Here is a 17,347-nt window from a genome sequence, read left to right on the forward strand (position 1 = left end):
AACTTTCGTTTTAAACTATATTATTAGTACTGTCCCTTTAGGTAGGTATACATATTTTTTTTTAGTATACCACCCTTGTGAAAAAAAAAAAAAAGGGGGGGGGGGGGGAGGAACTATAAAACGGTGTGAAGTGATTAAACCTGAATTTATGGACAGTACAATTGTATAATAATAATGATAATGATAATAACAATATTAAGAAGAAGAAGAAGAAGAAGAAGAAGAAGAAGAAGAAGAAGAAGAAGAAGAAGAAGAAGAAGAAGAAGAAGAAGAAGAAGAAGGGGGAGGAGGAGGAGGAGGAGGAGGAGGAGGAGGAGGAGGAGGAGGTGGAGGAGGAGGAGGAAAAGAAGAAAGTAAGAGAGAGAGAGAGAGAGAGAGAGAGAGAGAGAGAGAGAGAGAGAGAGAGAGAGAGAGAGGGGAGAGAAAGGAAGAAGAAGAAGAAGAAGAAGAAGAAGAAGAAAGAAGAAGAAGAAGAAGAAGAAGAGAAGAAGAAGAGGAGGAGGAGGAGGAGGAGGAGGAGGAGGAGGAGGAGGAGGAGGAAGAGGAGGAGGGGGAGAAGAAGAAGAAGAAGAAGAAGAAGAAGAAGAAGAAGAAGAAGAAGAAGAAGAAGAAGAAGAAGAAGAAGAAGAAGAAGAAGAAGAAGAAGGATGAGGTTTTGGTGGTGGTGGTGGTGGTGGTGGAGGAGGAAGAAGAGGAAAAAAGTCAAACCCAAACAAACAATAATGAACCACTTGAAATATGTGTCTGCTGACTACTCACTACTCACCTGGATACAAAAAAATAAATAAAAAAGAAGCTCTCGCTCAGCTATGAATGTTTCTGAATATATCCTCAGGAATTGAACAACTGCCTATTTAATTGATTGTACAAATTAATTTATGAGCACCTACTGTATACTATAATATGCCGATCCCGTTAGGATTTCCGCTCATATATCTCATTAATTTATTGATATCTCACCAAGGTAAAAGATAACATGACAACTAGATAGATAATAGGCTAAATACTTATACGTAGTCGAGAATCACAAGATAAAGAATAGTGCAGCAACCTTCAACCCCATTCACGAATGAAAGTGGTTAAAAGTAGAGATACGTTTACACACTCGACATATCTAACTATAACTGTTAAGGGCAGCGATAACTCACTTTCGCATGTTCGAATTAATCCAACAAGTGTTGAAGAGTTGTTGTTTTTAGTATGAGTCCCTCTGCGTTGTTGTAAAAATGATTCGAGTTTACTTATAGGAAGTAAATTGAGGGCATGCATGCAAGCATCTCTCTCTCTCTCTCTCTCTCTCTCTCTCTCTCTCTCTCTTTGTTTGCTGCTCTCGGTACTTGATGCACAAATCATAACAAGTCAAAGTTCACACACATTTTGGTGTAAACAAGCTTTGGGTTGTTGATTGTATTGCGTAGTAGATAGGCCTACCTTTTCATAAGTGGTACGGATAGGGGGATTGGGTGAGTTGGAGAAAAGAGGAGAGGGATGTTTGCCACCGAGCCGCTCGTCTCACAACATAATATTATTATCTTTTCATTTATCATTAATTTGGATGAAAATCTTGCTTCAGTTTTGGTTACCTGTTATTAAACACAGCAAGCGTTCGCGTGACCGAAAATGCACTCACTTGAGCAAATTGTTATAAAAGTAGGGAGGAGGTGCATATTAATTTAAAAAGTTAGAAGCTGGGAAACAACAGCTTTTTTTCTTCTTTCTAATATTGACAGACAGAAAAGGGGGAATATTTCAACGACGAGTCGTAGATAATGATATCTCATGGCTGAACAAAGACTTATCTCTTCCATTAAGGTTAAGTCACATGATAAAGATGACGAAGTTCCTCGCAATACGCGGTTGATAACAACATGGACGCCCTTTATAATGTAGGTCAGACATTAATTATAATTGAGATAGCCACGTTTCTCTGGATAGACATTTTTATGGTTCACTAGTACAGTAAGTACAGCATCGGAAAGTTAAAGACTAGCATATAAGTATTTTGAGGAAACAAAAAAAAAAAAAAAAGCGGTGCTCGCAGCCCAATTACTACTGTTTCTGCTGTATATAGATAGTTATGCGCTTGGCTAAGAAACTCACAACATTGCCACCCAGAATTATAACGGGACAACACACAAAGCAATGTGTAATCTTAAACATTTATGGTCTGGTTAATACAGTTTAGTGAGAATAACTCATAAACGCGGGTGGCAAAAATCAATAACAAATACACGAGTGACGTCAACTTCATTCTATCTGTACTACTACACCAACCATCACCACCACTACTACTACTACTACTACTACTACTACTACTACTACTACTACTACTACTACTACTACTACTACTTGTGCGGCTATGTGGTCTAGTGGTATGACACTCGCTTTCGGATCGGAAGGTCCTGGGTTCGAGCCTCGCCTTGGAAAAGACTCTTTACTCACATTCTCTCACCGTACTCAGGTGTTAAATGAGTACCTGGCCTTTAACAGCGTTGTCTTTGTCCGAAAAATTGTAATATCGCCTAACAGGCGTCATGTCTCGTCCTACATGTTAAATGTTGCTGTTGACCAGGGACCCCTTGTAAAGCGCTTTGAGCACGTTAAGTGGATATTGCGCTATATAAAAGCTCAATTTTATTTTTTATCTATTTTATTTTTTACTACTACTACTACTACTACTACTACTACTACTACTACTACTACTACTACTACTACTACTACTACTACTACTACTACTAGGTAAAGACAAAATTATGTGTAAACTTCAGGTTGCTCAAAATAACGCTGCCAGACTCATTGTACGACCGTGAGTTACATTGGCTTCCTGTGGAGAAAAGAGTAGCCTATAAGATAATATGTACTGTTGTCTACACATTTTTTAGCACTAACACTTCCTCCTATATTAAAGACATTCTAAAGATCTATGTCCCCAAAAGAAACTTGAGGTCAAGCAATGACCAATCAATCCTTGTCAAACCTAAGACCTTGCATGAAATAGGTGAGCAATCCTTTCAATTTTTGACACCCTCAATTTTTGGAACTCTTTCCCATCACACGTGAGATGCTTGGATTCGTGGACAACTTTCAAATCTCGCTTAAAGTTTTATCTTTTTACGTCATAAGTTGCTATACTATAATCAAGGTTTATGTTGTTGTTAAATTGAATTCGTATCACGTTTCCATCCACACTTATCTTACTGAAATATGTTTTGTTTAATATCACTGTAAAGCGCTTAGGGCATGTGACATAAATAAATGCCATTTGTAACCACCACCACTACCACTACTACTACTACTACTACTACTACTACTACTACTACTACTACTACTACTACTACTACTACTATTAATATTACTATGAGTAATAATGATAATAATAATAATAATAATAATAATAATAGTAGTAGTAGTAGTAGTAGTAGTAGTAGTAGTAGTAGTAGTAGTAGTAGTAGTAGTAGTAGTAGTAGTAGTAGTAGAAGAAGTAGTAGTAGAAATAATAGTAGTTGTTGTTGTAGTAGTAGTGGAAGTTGTTGCTGTTGTAATGTGAAAGCAATATGATGGGAATGAGTCCATGTGAGTAGTTGGAGTGAGTTGAGGTGATGTTTTCAGATCTGCGGGGTCTGTCTGAAGCCAGAGACAATAGTAATGCTAACATTCATGTTATGGAGAGGCTTATGATGGAAACATTACAAACAATGGCTGTTTCGAGTGCAAACCCGTCGTAAGCAAAACGTTAAACAAAGGAACTTGAAAAAATAAAAACAAAATGTAGTGAAAATTGTACTAAGACCACCCAGGAGTAAACAAACTATAATTCTCATTATATTTAGTTTTATTTGTTTTCAACCATCATTTCCTTTCTTTTTCTGACGAAGGGTTACACCCGAAACGTCCATTGTGTGTACCATTATATCCGAAACCTTTTCTAAATCAAAACCTTAAGAATATAGAGATTTATTTCTAAGTGTTTGTTCATTTCAACATTAAAACTAAATACGCTTGTGGTCTATGCAAAAACCTTTCAGACATTACTTGTATATATAGCAAGTTCACGTCATAAAACGACACACGCAATTACGTATACTACATAAACGCAATTACGTGCGTAAAGATACTACCATCTCAAGATAGCACCTCCTCTGGTTATAGTGACAAAATTCCATTGTCTTCGTTTTATGAAAGGTAGAGGCTAGGAAAACAAGATGTTGGTCTCCCTAACCAAAATCGATCAATTTGGCAAGGGAGAGCAAGTGCGGCTTTGTGGTCTTATGGTATAACACACGTTTTCGGATCGGAAGCTGCTGAGTTCGAGCCTCGCTCAGCGCATAGTTGAGTCCTTGGAAAAGTCCCTTTACTCACATTCTATCACCGTACTCATGTGTAAAATGAGTACCTGGCCGTTGTCTCTGTCGGAAAGAAATTGTAATATGGCCTAACTTTTTTTTTTCTTTTCTATAATTGTAATATGGCCTAACAAGGGCTATGTCTCGTTCTACATGTTACGTGTTGATGTTGGTGATGGGCCCTGTGTAAAGCGCTTTGAGAACGTTTAGTGGATATTGCAGTATATAATATAAAAAGAAAGCCCGAGAAGCTCGATTTTGTCTCCCTAGACACTTCCCCTACCTATATGAAAACTTAAAAACTGGCAGTTCCGTTTCTTTCCACGTGTGTAAACAATAACATTGTAATCGTCTTGCCGGTAAGTTACCAACATTACATAATAGAAAAAGTACGGTGATTTACATGGGTTTTAACTTTACTGATTTAAGATAAAGGTGGCTGAGAATGGCTTTGATGTTCGTATCGCCAGCAATTATTATGGCTGTTTAGAAAAGTCGATATGTGACAGATTGAGTCCAAGTCAAGAGTAAAGTGAGAGGAAAGGTTGCGGTCGTGAACAGTACAGTGGTGTCAGTGAACATTCATAATGAATGTCATATTTGAGATCACAGGAAGCAATTATGTTATTATGGGTTCATTTTAGTATTGTTTTGCAATGACCATATTTTGTGTTTGTTTTTCTGAGAGCATTTCGATTAGGTACAAAAATGAGACGGTAACAATTCGAAGTGCGTATTCGCAGTTGGGGCCACAGCCACAAGTGGAACCACTTGAAGTTGAATGAGTGTGGTGTTAGATTCTAGAATAGTTTGAGAATTGATGAGGTAAGAAAAGGAGGGAGGATTGAAACAGTTTGTGTGACTGAGAATTGAGATTTTGAACGTTTCAACTTTTCCTTTTCAAGTCTGAAACTTGACAATTGACAAGATCGTGTTTTAGTTAGGTTTGTTTTTCTCACCCCAATCCAAAGCCAATCCATGAAAATTTCACCGTCCCATCCCTGACGTGATCATTCGTTCACATCTTGAAATCTATCACTATCAGCTTATCTGTCAGATTAAGAATAGTTCCGTCCCCGTTCATTGTTAAATATATTTTATAAAGTTCCAGGAATCTTTCTCTCTCTCTCTCTCTCTCTCTCTCTCTCTCTCTCTCTCTCTCTCTCTCTCTCTCTCTCTCTCTCTCTCTCTCTCTCTCTCTCTCTCAGCTCATATCTCAATGCTCCTGTAAATAATAGAAGTTAACATCAATTAACTACCTCTACCACTACATCCACCACCACATCATCATTACTACTACTACCACTACCACAGCAAACTCCACGTCGTTATTAAAACTATAGCAACCACCACCACCTTTGCCTTTACATCATCCTCCTCTTCATCATCGCTACCACCGACACTACCACCACAACCATCAAATCATCTTCATTACTACCATAACCACAGCTACCACATCGTTATCAAAACTACAGCAACTGCCACCACCGTTACATCATCATCATTATCCTTATAGCCTTCATCAAAACCACTACTACAATCACAACCACCACATCAACACCACCATCACTACACAACAACAGACGCATGGTGATCGTCAATGAAACACAAAATAATAATAGGAATAATTTTTAAAAAATAATAATAAAAGATAAATAAAAAATAAATAATAATAGTAATAATAATGTAGTTTATTTATATTTTGCGCCCAATCCTCTATACAATAAAGCTCTAGACTCGAAGGCTACTACTGCTATTAACTGAAACGAATGATGTCTTCTAGTTGCAGTACTACTGCGAATAACGAATAGAGGTGGCCATAACAATTTGGGTAATCAGACTTGCAAATAAGTGCACGTCAATTGTGAAATTCTGTTCTCTACTCTAACTCTAACTCTATAGTCTATCGCCTATAACTATAATAACCAGTAACTGAGTAACATTAACACTGACGGATAACTCTTACAGCTTCTTAATCTCTTAGAGTAAGTGATTGTGTATATGAGTATGAGCATATTGGATCTAGACACTCTCACTCTCAGTAGTCCGTAATCCTTCTCCTCATAAACATTATTTACACACTTTACTTTAAATTTCTGGCTGAGGAGCTTTAACTTTAATGTTTTATATTCAGTTTTTCCATTCTCATATTCATATGTGTGACCGCAGGTTATTGTTTGTGAGTTGCAAGCTAAAACGAAGACCTAGTTAAATGGAGATATGACTCATTCTCCGCTAGTACTACACAATGAATAAATAAACTTATTCTTTTCTTTTTTCCCTTTTTTGCTTGCTTGGAGATTACCATATTTTTGTGTTATGAAAACAGGGGAGAAAATTGCCTCATTCTAAGCTTTCATGACCCAGAAATGTGCGCAAAAAGCATCCAATCAGTATGCCAAGCTCAACTAACTTTTTAAATAGTACTATTTGCAATACAATTGCATACATTCAATTTTAAAATTTGATTTTGGCTTTCGGGGCTGAAAATATTTTCTCACTCGCCGCATTTGAGTTGAGTCCTTGGAAAAGCCTCTTTACTCACATTCTCTCACCGTACTCGTGTGTAAAACGAGTACCTGGTCGTTAACAGAGTCGGAAAAAGTTGTAATATCGCCTAACAGGCGTTCCATGTGTTAATTGTTGCTGTTGGATTAGGGGCCCCTTGTTTAGCGCTTTGAGCATGCTCAGTGGATATTGCGCTATATAAAAGCTCAATTAAAAAAAGAATGAATTTTATCCTGAGGAAATTTATATTATGATTATCAGACTGTGATTGCAAACAGTTCTTTGCTTTCTTATCCCCTTTGCTTCACACATACCAGCAATGTCCAGGTACAGTCCAATGTATTAAGAAAACCATTGCATATGTTCATAATCTTCATCTATTTTACATCTTTGAACCGCTGTAAATAAGACTGTATTGGAGGTTACATATTCATCCATTCTAAAGCAGCAATGATTTTTGTCATTTTAATTATAATTATGTGAAATCATCCACCCTCAGTTGATACAAATTTTTATATCAAAACTTCATATTTTTCATTGACTTTCATATAGATTTTATATTTGTAACTCAACAGGTCTGTTTTCTATGCCTGCAAGTGTTAATTTTTCTTTCGTTTCATGGTTGAAGTCTTTATCTTCCACCATCCATTATAGGATTATAAAGTTAGAGGTACACACCAAAACCTTTTAGAAATGGATCATATCAAGAATGGATGGTTCAGTGAAATCAGTGAGCTGTGGCCTGGTCAAAGCATGTCATTGCAAGTAGAAGAGGTTCTTTTTCATGAGAAGTCAAAATATCAGGATGTCCTGGTATTCAAAAGGTAAATTTGAAAATGTTGCATATCACCTTTTTTTAAAAAACTTTTTTTTTGATACTCGTGGGTCATTTGTAATTTGTATGGTTCCTTGAAAATAGATTTGTTGTCTGAAATCTAAATGGTGAAAAAGTTTTGCCCTCGTTGTAGATTAAATAAAAAACTCTGTCTGTTGGATCTTGCAAATGATACCGTGGACAAATGAGATGTGTTGGTTAAGATGACACTCAACTGGTTTAGTTTAGTATATGATTTTGTTTTTGGTACATTTGACTACCTACAAAAGTTAGATGAATGGCGTCCTTAAAATGGATGAACATTAGCTTTATCGTATTATACACTACACTCTAGTATGGTTTCCTCACACTCATTCAAGTGTCCAAATTTTTTTTCTTATCATTCTTTGTACACAGTTTCCTCGAACTACAGTTTTGGTTCACACATGGCATTATGACAGTGCCTGCATTACATTTTTAAACACTAATGATGGAAAAATAAAAAAACATATTTTGGCACTATCAGTTACTCTGTAAGTACCTTCTAATGACAGGGATCACAACTGAAGCATACCCAATCTAAGTCAATAACATCCAGTTTCAGTCACTTATATCATCATTGTCAACTCAGAAAACGTCTGCCTTCTTTTTATTATTATTATTATTATTATTATTTTTATTATTATTATTATTATTATTATTATTATTATTATTATTATTATTATTATTTTTATTATTAATCTTATTATTATTATTATTATTATTATTATTATTATTATTATTATTATTATTATTATTATTATTATTATTATTATTATCATAATATAGTAGTTTTAGTAGTGGTTCCACCATTGTCTATGCTAAAGTTTTGTGAAAAACAAAAAAATTTTTAGGTACATGCTTTACATTTTCAAATGATATTCTGATTTGAATCCTGTTTCTATCTCCAGCAAATCATATGGCAATGTCTTAGTCCTGGACGGAGTCATTCAGTGCACTGAGAGAGATGAATTTTCTTATCAAGAGATGTTGGCACATTTGCCCTTGTTTTGTCATCCCAATCCTAAAAAAGTAAATAAAACAATGACAAAAGCAGACTCTTCTTTTGTGCAATAAAAAATGAACATAGACGCATATTCTAGGGGTTAACATTAGTTCAAATTTAGAATTTTAAAACTTTAAGTTCAGATTTTTTGGAACCAAATTGTTTACTGAAATTTTTTGGTTAGAATCTATTTTATTCATCGATAAATTTTCTACCACTTTGAATTGCATCTCCTAGCCAACTGAATTTTAAATCTAGTGATTTATGTAATGTGCAAAATTTTTTTGTGAAATCTGTCATCCTGGGGTGATACTTATAATCACATTTTACATGGTCTTGCTTTATATTGATCTTTTAATAATTGAACAAAATATGAACTGGAAATTCCAAATGGAAGGTCCTGCTTTATAGAAAGATCGATCGATCTACGAAATTAGTAAGCCGTGTATTTGGCACTTTTAGTAGCTGGATCTCCGGTGACCTAAGCTGAATATTTGGGGAGTGGGAGACCACAAGTTCTTGAATGTAGCTTGGAGATTGGGAATTTAATGCATTGAAACAAAAAAGGACAATTTTGTATTCGATTCTGGCTCGAACGGGCAGCCAGTGTAGTGTTCTGATCATGGTTAAGTTATTACGCTTGTTTTCTCGTGTCAACATGCCCATGACCATTCTGGTCGTCTTGTTCTGTGTGTACCTTTTGGTGTGTCTCAACTTTCTTGTCAAGAAGGCCCACCAACAGTGAATTACAATAGTTGACGCATGAAAGAATGAGAGCACAGACGACTGCTTTAAGCTGGTTGGATGGGAGAAACCATTTCATTCTTTGCAATCTATTTAATTCATATTAATATACATAACAGAGGACACCTATTGATCTATATTATGGTTTGTGAGGCAGGTTGAACAGGATTAATTTATTGTAAATGTGCATATCCATTTTATAAAATTCAATGTTTTTCAATGTCATTTTTTGGTCCATTAGTCCAGATAAGATACATTGTCATTTCCACTTTAGTCATTTAATTGCTTTTTTTGTTTGTTTGTTTGTTTTTGCAGGTGTTAATCATTGGTGGGGGTGATGGTGGTGTAGCACGTGAAGTTCTGAAGCATGAAGGAGTAGAGTCTGTCCATCAGTGTGAGATTGATGAGGTAATTAAGAGAAGTCTCAATTACGATGCAGCTAAATATAAATCAATGAAGATATTTTATATTGATGTAAGTTTGTCCAACACTTTGTTTATCAACACCCTGAGTTTGCTGTTTGAGTTAATGATGTCCAATGAAAATGCATAGTTATCAACCAATGAGAATCATGAGTAGACTGGTGTAGTTTAAAATTGTTGTCAACAAGCAGGCTTCCAAAGAACATACAAAAGATCCTCATCAACTCTTCAGCATATGTCACTTTGATCAGGATTAAGAACTATTGGAGAACCTCAATGACATTGTCCCTATCGAAACAGAGCCGGTGAATACTGTCAAGATTGATAGAGCTGTTGAAATCATTCATAAAATCCCCATTAATGTCAATACAATCATTGCTGTCAGGGGATCTTCTCATGAGACTGTAGAGGAAAATGAGCAAATTGCCCCACCCTGTGGAATTTGACTAATTTGACACTGTGGTGCTTCGCCCAACAATATCCTAAGGAGATCCCCTTTTCACTGTCATCGCCAGTGAGAAGAAGGGTATTATATCAGATGATTTGTCAATCAGGAAGGGGAGGGGGGGGGGGGGCTCATATTTCTTGATGTTTGACCACTTTCCCCAATTCCCTAATAACCAGCTGTTTTCCTGATTTTTTAATATCAGTTTTGTTTTTTTTTGTTCTAGTGAAACCATCATCTTCTTCTTCATCATCATAATCATTATCACATGTTCATGTAAAGCTCAGTTTTCCAAATCATTTCTCAAAGTTTGCCTCTGAAAAGTTGGCAGGCCTGTAATGGATGGTGTTGCAATCAGCGTTTTTACTTGAAGCAATTTAATTTATTGCAGGCCAAGTTTATAGAAATAGAAATTTATAATTAAACTCAAGGCTTGTTATTGTCAGTGCCCAAGCAGATTCTCTGTGTAAATTTATTGTGCTGTCAATAATTTTGCAACTCCTCACAGATATTCCTTTTTTCAAATTATGAACATAATTATTATGTTCATAATTTGAAGAAAGGAATATCTGCGAGGAGTTGCATAAGACCTAGATAAACTAAAACAAAACCATTTCTCACATTTTACAAATTATGCTTATAAGAGTTCTCTCTTTCCATGTAATCTCAGATGGTGGTCGACGTCAGTAAAAAATATTTAGTCAACATGGCCAGCAGCTTCGCCCATCCCAAAATGAAATTGCATATAAAAGATGGATTTGACTTTATGGGTGAACATCTAGGAGAGTTTGATGTCATTATCACTGACTCAAGCGATCCCATTGGTGAGGCAATTCGACTTAGTTTTTGCTGATATTTTAAAATTGGAATGTATGATGCACAAGTAATGTATGTAATCAACGAGCAATAAATTTTTACATGACATTTTCACTTGTTTTTTTAAGACAGCCATCTAAAATTGTTTCGTTTTTACTGGAATTATTACTGAACTATCCTTTGTTGCTAAATAATGCATAGTGCAGACTATGCTCATGCACAGTGGAATTCCTCCCCTTGCTGTTTATTGTTGTTTTTATAATATGTTTAGCAATAGTAACTTATTTAGGTTCTGTCATGCATGATCAGTGGAATGCAATAATTTCTTGTTTCATATGATTTCTGTAAACTATTTATTCATATAATTATATTTTTGTTAATGCAGGTCCAGCTTCTTCGCTGTTTCAAAAGAAATATTATGAATTAATGAAAAAAGCCTTAAGGCCAGGCGGTATCATCTGTAGTCAGGGTAAGTTATCATCATCAGTTGTAAAAGTCTTTGATCTTGAACTTCGATGTGTAAAAGACAAAGATAGATCATGATAATTTCATATATATCAAATGTGAAATCTGTTGTCTTTTAATGTGAGTCAAAGATATTTCTCTTTCTGTGTGACTTCTCAAAAGTCCAATTATATCGCAATTTTTTTGTGTCCACCTACACTGATCTTTGAACTATATGAATTCATTATGATATTGACATATCTGGTCTACTCTTGAACATAGCATCATTATGCTCACTAGAAGGTAAAGGAGAGAAAAAAGGGGACATAAAAAGTGAAAGCAATAACTTTTTCAACAAGAAGAAAAGTTTTCCACAAAATCGAAAAACTGTGAACACCACAAATACAACATAATGTGTTAACAGTTATTGTAGTAAAATCAAACAGAAAGGAACAGAGATTGTTACTGACAGTAACAAAGGTGATTAGAATGTTGCCAAAACCCTTTAACCTAATATAAGTTATATTGTGAGTTCATGGCTTTACTGCTAGGCCAAAATGTCCATATCCAACATATTTATTAATCAGAAATGCCCATGTGGGAGTAAAGTAAATTGCTATTACTTTGAGGTATGCTTTTGTTAATGTATTTACAGAGCTATAGATCATTCCTCTAGATGGTATAGATTGTACAATCGTTTTATGTTACATCTATTATAACAACAAAAAATATTTTTTTCTCTATTCATATATAATGCTCTATATTATTGCATCCAAATTTCGGGAAAGGTGAAATAAAAGGCAAGGAACTGTTTATAGCTAACACGCAATCATAAAGTCGCTCGATAAACTTTTGTGACTCACCTTGAAGACAAATAGGCATTAGCATAAGATCAGAAAAGGTCCTATGAACAAGTTGGCGACTGACAGGCAAATGTTACTTGCACTGTGAGAAAGCCAGTGTCTTTTGTTGCCAGTAAGCTTAGTTGACGCTTGTTTGTTGATGTATGCCTGGTTACTGCACAAATAAAGTGAATGGTTTACAATTCTACATATTAGTGAGATACTTATATATACCTGCCTACTTTGACGGATCATCTGTAATTGTTACGGAAATTTGATGACAATTACAGACTCATGGAAACGAAAGAAATATTACGGATTTTGATTTCACAGCATTTTTTTTTTTCTCTTCTTTTAAGGAGGGAAAATAATTATCTTATTAACACTACCGCTCCGTTTCACATTGATGGTAGCTAAGTTTATTAAAAGTTTGTATGTAACATTTTTTTTAAAAATGTTTTTGGGTTTTTTTCAGTATTACTGAAATTTTACAATTTATTATTGACGAATTTTGTGTTGGTTATTGATTTTGAAACTTTCAAGTAGGCAGGTATGCCTAAAATTTTCTGAGATTTCAAAGTTCCTGTTGTAAAAAGTTCTAGTGCAATTGTATTCTTTGAAATGTGAACTATGTTCTAATCCTCTCTTGTTTTCACAGAGCCTTTTATCTTTCTTTGCACTTTCTTTCATTAATTTTTGTAGGTGAGTGTATGTGGATTCACATGGATTTGATCCGCGGCATGCTGGATTTCTGTAAGACCCTTTATCCCTCTGTTGGGTATGCCTATACCACCATCCCCACATATCCATGTGGTCAGATTGGCTTTGTCATGTGTGGATTGGATCCTGTAAGTATTAACTAATTTTAAACATGTTTGGAACACTTGTCTTCATAACTCGGGTCTCCTCATGACTCATTTTAGTTTTCAAATTTATTGAGTTGTTCTGACACCTGCCTATATATTATCACTTAATCACATGATTGGAATCTTGCTGCTTTTTTGTTGTTTTTTTTTTACCATGCAAAACCGGATTAGTTAACTTTATCAAGTTTTGCTTTCGTTCCAGATTTAATTTGTCGATTTTATAATATGTACATGTACGACAGTTTTGTTCTATTATCTTATCCAGTCTCTCATTTATCATAAGGAGGGATATGAAAGACTTATCCAAATCCATTCTGTGATTTTAATTTGCCACATTTCCCTTTACCGTCCTCTTTTTCTTTAACTCCATACAGTGCCGTGCTCAACCATCTTACTTAAATTGTCGTCATCATGGTGTAAAGAGACACAACCTTCAGTTTCTTTCTTTTAGCCATCACCCAGGCGTGGCTGTTGTTTTCCTGCTATGCAATCAGTGCTGGATTGATAAGGAGGGGCGAGGGGTCAGAAAATATCTGGGATTGATACCACTCCCTTTGCATGTAAAGCTAGTGCTCTACCGAGTTATTGGGACCCTTTCAAGTCTACTTACATATATAATACAATTTGATTATCATGACAACTTTTTTGAAGGGTTTGATTAGTGATTTATAAGGATCTACATTTCTCTATTTCAGGATACAAATTTTGAAGACCCCATCCACAAGCTTTCCAAAGAAGAAGAGGACAAATTTGATTTGAAATATTATGACTCCAAAGTTCATTGTTCTTCTTTTATACTTCCACGTTTTGCCAGAAAGGTAAGTTTACATTTTTTAAAAACTTATTTCATTTTTGAAAATTTAGCTTCCCGTAGAAACCTTTCATTAGTTTTTCTGTTTAGCAGATGAATGAAGGGTTATCCTCTTTCTTTCTTTTCCTTTTTCTATTCTTCATCTTGATAAACAGTGGGTGGATAAATTTTTTAATGCTATTATTCTTTTATTGAGATTATAGTTCTGCAGTCTTCACATTTTAATTTTTATTTGAAATTTACATTGTATTTTCCACATTTTATATCCTCAGGCATTAAAGGATGACAAAGCATCAACTGAATAGTCAAGTAAATGCCATTAGAATGAAACAACATTGTCGAATGTCAAACTTTTTAGACTTTGTTACTGTCTATTGATGGATTCTATTCCTATGAACGTGATGAGTTTTTAAAAATGTGGGTCTGTGCCAGAACCAGGTTTGTTGTCAAGAGTCGTGCACATTGGATCTTGTTGGTCTTACAATACAATTCATTTGATCACTTAAAGTAAAGCCCCTGACCAGTGGACTTAGTTTATTAGAAATGACAACTTTCTCCATTTCAAAATTATTTTGATAATGCTATTTATGTTATCTTAAATGTTAGATTAGCCAATTGGTCGCATGTCTATGGTGATATGTCCCTATAGGATGAGTCATGAGGAGACCACAGCTAAGAAGATAAGTGTTCCAAGCATGTTTAAAATAATTAATACTTCCTACGCTTCTGATCATAGTCATAGTTTACAACTGATGAATGCCTCGCTCAAATTTTGAAATAGGTTATAAGAGAAATAATAAATTGCAGTTGTCTATCAATATCGTTTTTATTCTTTTGGAGTTTCAGGTTCTGGTACAGGCTCATATTGTATTTTACATTTAAGTCACATCTTTGTCAGAATTTGTTTCTAATTACAAACAATTAATGAGGTATTGCGCTGAGAGAAAAAAACAGGGTTTCCATGATGCTGGTGACCTTATTTAGCAACTTATGTTTTAAATAAGGAAAAGACAATTTGTCAGTGATTGTTTTCAGTTAGTAAACTGATGTCGTCTAGTCATTATTATTCTTTTACTATGGTCAGTCTTACACCTTCATATCGGCCAACTGTCCTGATAAACTCAGGACTGTCCCAATTTGGCAGTCCTAGAAAAAATTTGGACTGTTTATATGTATAGAAATGACTCTTGTGGGTCCCAGGATTATGTGGGGTTTATTTTAATAGCAAATTAAAACAAGGTACGGAGAAACCTCTAAATCTAGATTATATCATATGATAATCCAAATATACTGCTGTTTTGGGTCATGACAGTATTGTGTGATATGGTGTCCCGTTTAGCTCTTTGAAAAGCTGGCCACTATGCGCCTTTATCAAACATGTTTGAATATCTGTTAAACTTGCAGATAAATCATAGTTCGTGACCCTATAGTCAAATTTTGAGACCTGCATGCAGCATTTTGGTTTGATTGAATGTGGTTATGAAGTGTATTTTATGACCCTTTTTTTTGTCTTGGGCACAAGGCTGTTGTTAGTGTTAGAACTGGGACTTCAAGTTAATTTCACTAAATTGTTTGTTGGATACCATCTTCCTTTTCCAAGCCAATGATATCAAAATTTATGCTTTTTCTTTCATCGGTTGACTTTTTGTTTTAAAACCAATGACTATCTCGAATTATGCATTTTTAATGTAATTATAGTAATATTTTTTTTCTCTCTCCATTTACACCAATTCTGACTCATCACCACAATCCAGCATTATGTTGGGATAAGCCAGATTCTGAAGTTTAACTTTAAGGTCTAAATTATAAAGTTTAATTGTATTTTATATAATTATAACCCATCAGTAAAAATTAATGTAGCTTCTTAAACTACTTAAAAGAATGTCTTAAATTTTATAACTTTAATCGTTTTCACCCAGTTTTTTAAATTCACGACAACATGATACAGAATTTTTTTCTTTTGGGGGCGGCCATTGTGGACATATTTGCAGGTCTGATAACAGAATGCAATAATGGGCTTCATTTGATATTTCCTTAATGGATGGTGCTCTGCTTCATTTTAAGAGTACTTCCATTGAAAAAATTTGCCTGTATCAATTTTGGTTATCAGATCTGCCAATAAGTACATGTGGGGGAGGAGGGGAGTCTTTCAACTCAGTTTTTAATAAAACTAGGCAAATTAATTTGATCGAGGAACAAATGTTTTATTTTTCTTCTCTGTTCTTCCTTTTCTTCATTTTCCCCCTTTCCCCATTAAAAAAAAAAGTTGAATATTATGTAAATCACATGTTGTTTAAAGCTCAAATTATAAGAAGAAAAAAAAAACCCCACTGAAGTTGTATTAAGTAATCTCCAATCAATTTACAAAGAAATGGATGTCAATGTTTGGGTTTTTCCTTTACATACAAAGTGTACGTAACATTTTTGGATTTATGATACTTTGTAAGTGATTACGATTATCCATCTCCCCAAATGTTATTGTGTATCTAGATATTATTTCGTCAAGACTATTTTATAGCCAAAAAGATAGTGTCTTTACATAAATCAGTGTTGATGGTTTTCATTGGATCCACAGTTATCCGTGATTTTAGAGTCAAAGGAGGAATTTCCTCCTTTTAAAAAAAATTACCATCCCCCCCTCCCCTCCCCAATCAATGTATTGGCAGTGATAGTGTTGATGTGTGGTGGAACATACGGGTACAATTTCTCACTCTTCAGAAGTTAAAGTATCATTGATAGTTTATCATCTCAATTCTCTAAAGGTTAATGCAGTGAAAATGGGGCTTATAGTATTGGCAATTGTTCAAAATGTTTCTCCTTTGTCACTTTTTGTCACCATCAATAAATGATATTGACTTATCTATACATATTTTTTATGTGAATAATTCAGGATCATTTTCAAAGAAATAAACTTATTTTGTGAGTTAACATCAAATTGATCATATTTCATTACCACTCAAGTTGAAGGCTGCCTCATAAGCCTTTTACACAAAATGGGTTGTTGTCATAGCACTCGTTTCTCACACAAAGAGGGAGGGGGGGGGGGGGGGGCAGGGTCAATCCCAGGTGAATCCAAGACTTTTTCCTAAGCCTCTTTACCCAGCGGTGATTTGGTAGCTGGATCTTTTCTGGCAAAAGTACTTTGCGATAAACTAGTATCCTATCCAAAGGGTAGCAAGCAATTGCTATTGTTTGTTTAACACTATAAAAACTGGGATTAACTCCGGCTCCATGGGCCTTGTGGCTC

At 34.9% G+C, this 17,347-nt stretch overlaps 2 protein-coding genes across 8 annotated transcripts in view; one reads left to right on the plus strand and one right to left on the minus strand.

Annotated features, from left to right (window-relative positions):
• LOC144970986 (ceramide-1-phosphate transfer protein-like) overlaps positions 1-1,317 on the minus strand; it is a 10,805-nt gene extending 9,488 nt beyond the window's left edge. Inside the window, exon 1 of one of the 2 annotated variants that reach the window (XM_078911234.1) lies at positions 1,149-1,317. The gene's annotated coding sequence lies outside the window, so the exon portion shown is untranslated. Of the gene's footprint in view, positions 1-766 lie in introns of both variants that reach the window. The other variant, XM_078911233.1, reaches the window with a different exon arrangement.
• A 526-nt stretch (positions 1,318-1,843) lies between these two features.
• LOC144970988 (spermidine synthase-like) lies at positions 1,844-17,028 on the plus strand. Of its 6 annotated transcripts, none has more exons than XM_078911236.1 (9): positions 1,844-1,959; positions 7,480-7,675; positions 8,616-8,736; positions 9,770-9,862; positions 10,992-11,145; positions 11,523-11,606; positions 13,126-13,271; positions 13,985-14,107; positions 14,373-17,028. In XM_078911236.1, exons 2-9 carry the CDS (start codon positions 7,545-7,547, stop codon positions 14,403-14,405), a joined length of 885 nt encoding a protein of 294 aa, XP_078767362.1. In that variant the 5' UTR covers positions 1,844-1,959; positions 7,480-7,544; the 3' UTR covers positions 14,406-17,028. The 6 variants fall into 6 exon arrangements, with proteins under 6 accessions (XP_078767362.1, XP_078767366.1, XP_078767361.1 ...); XM_078911240.1 differs by having other exon boundaries at positions 1,847-1,959; positions 7,506-7,675; XM_078911235.1 differs by lacking the exon at positions 1,844-1,959 and adding an exon at positions 4,171-4,702.
• Positions 17,029-17,347: the final 319 nt, after the last annotated feature.

The sequence above is a fragment of the Berghia stephanieae genome, chromosome 4, assembly GCF_034508935.2.
Source record: "Berghia stephanieae isolate SIO BIC M18660-M18661 chromosome 4, UCSD_Bste_1.3, whole genome shotgun sequence".
Classification (NCBI taxonomy): domain Eukaryota; kingdom Metazoa; phylum Mollusca; class Gastropoda; order Nudibranchia; family Aeolidiidae; genus Berghia; species Berghia stephanieae.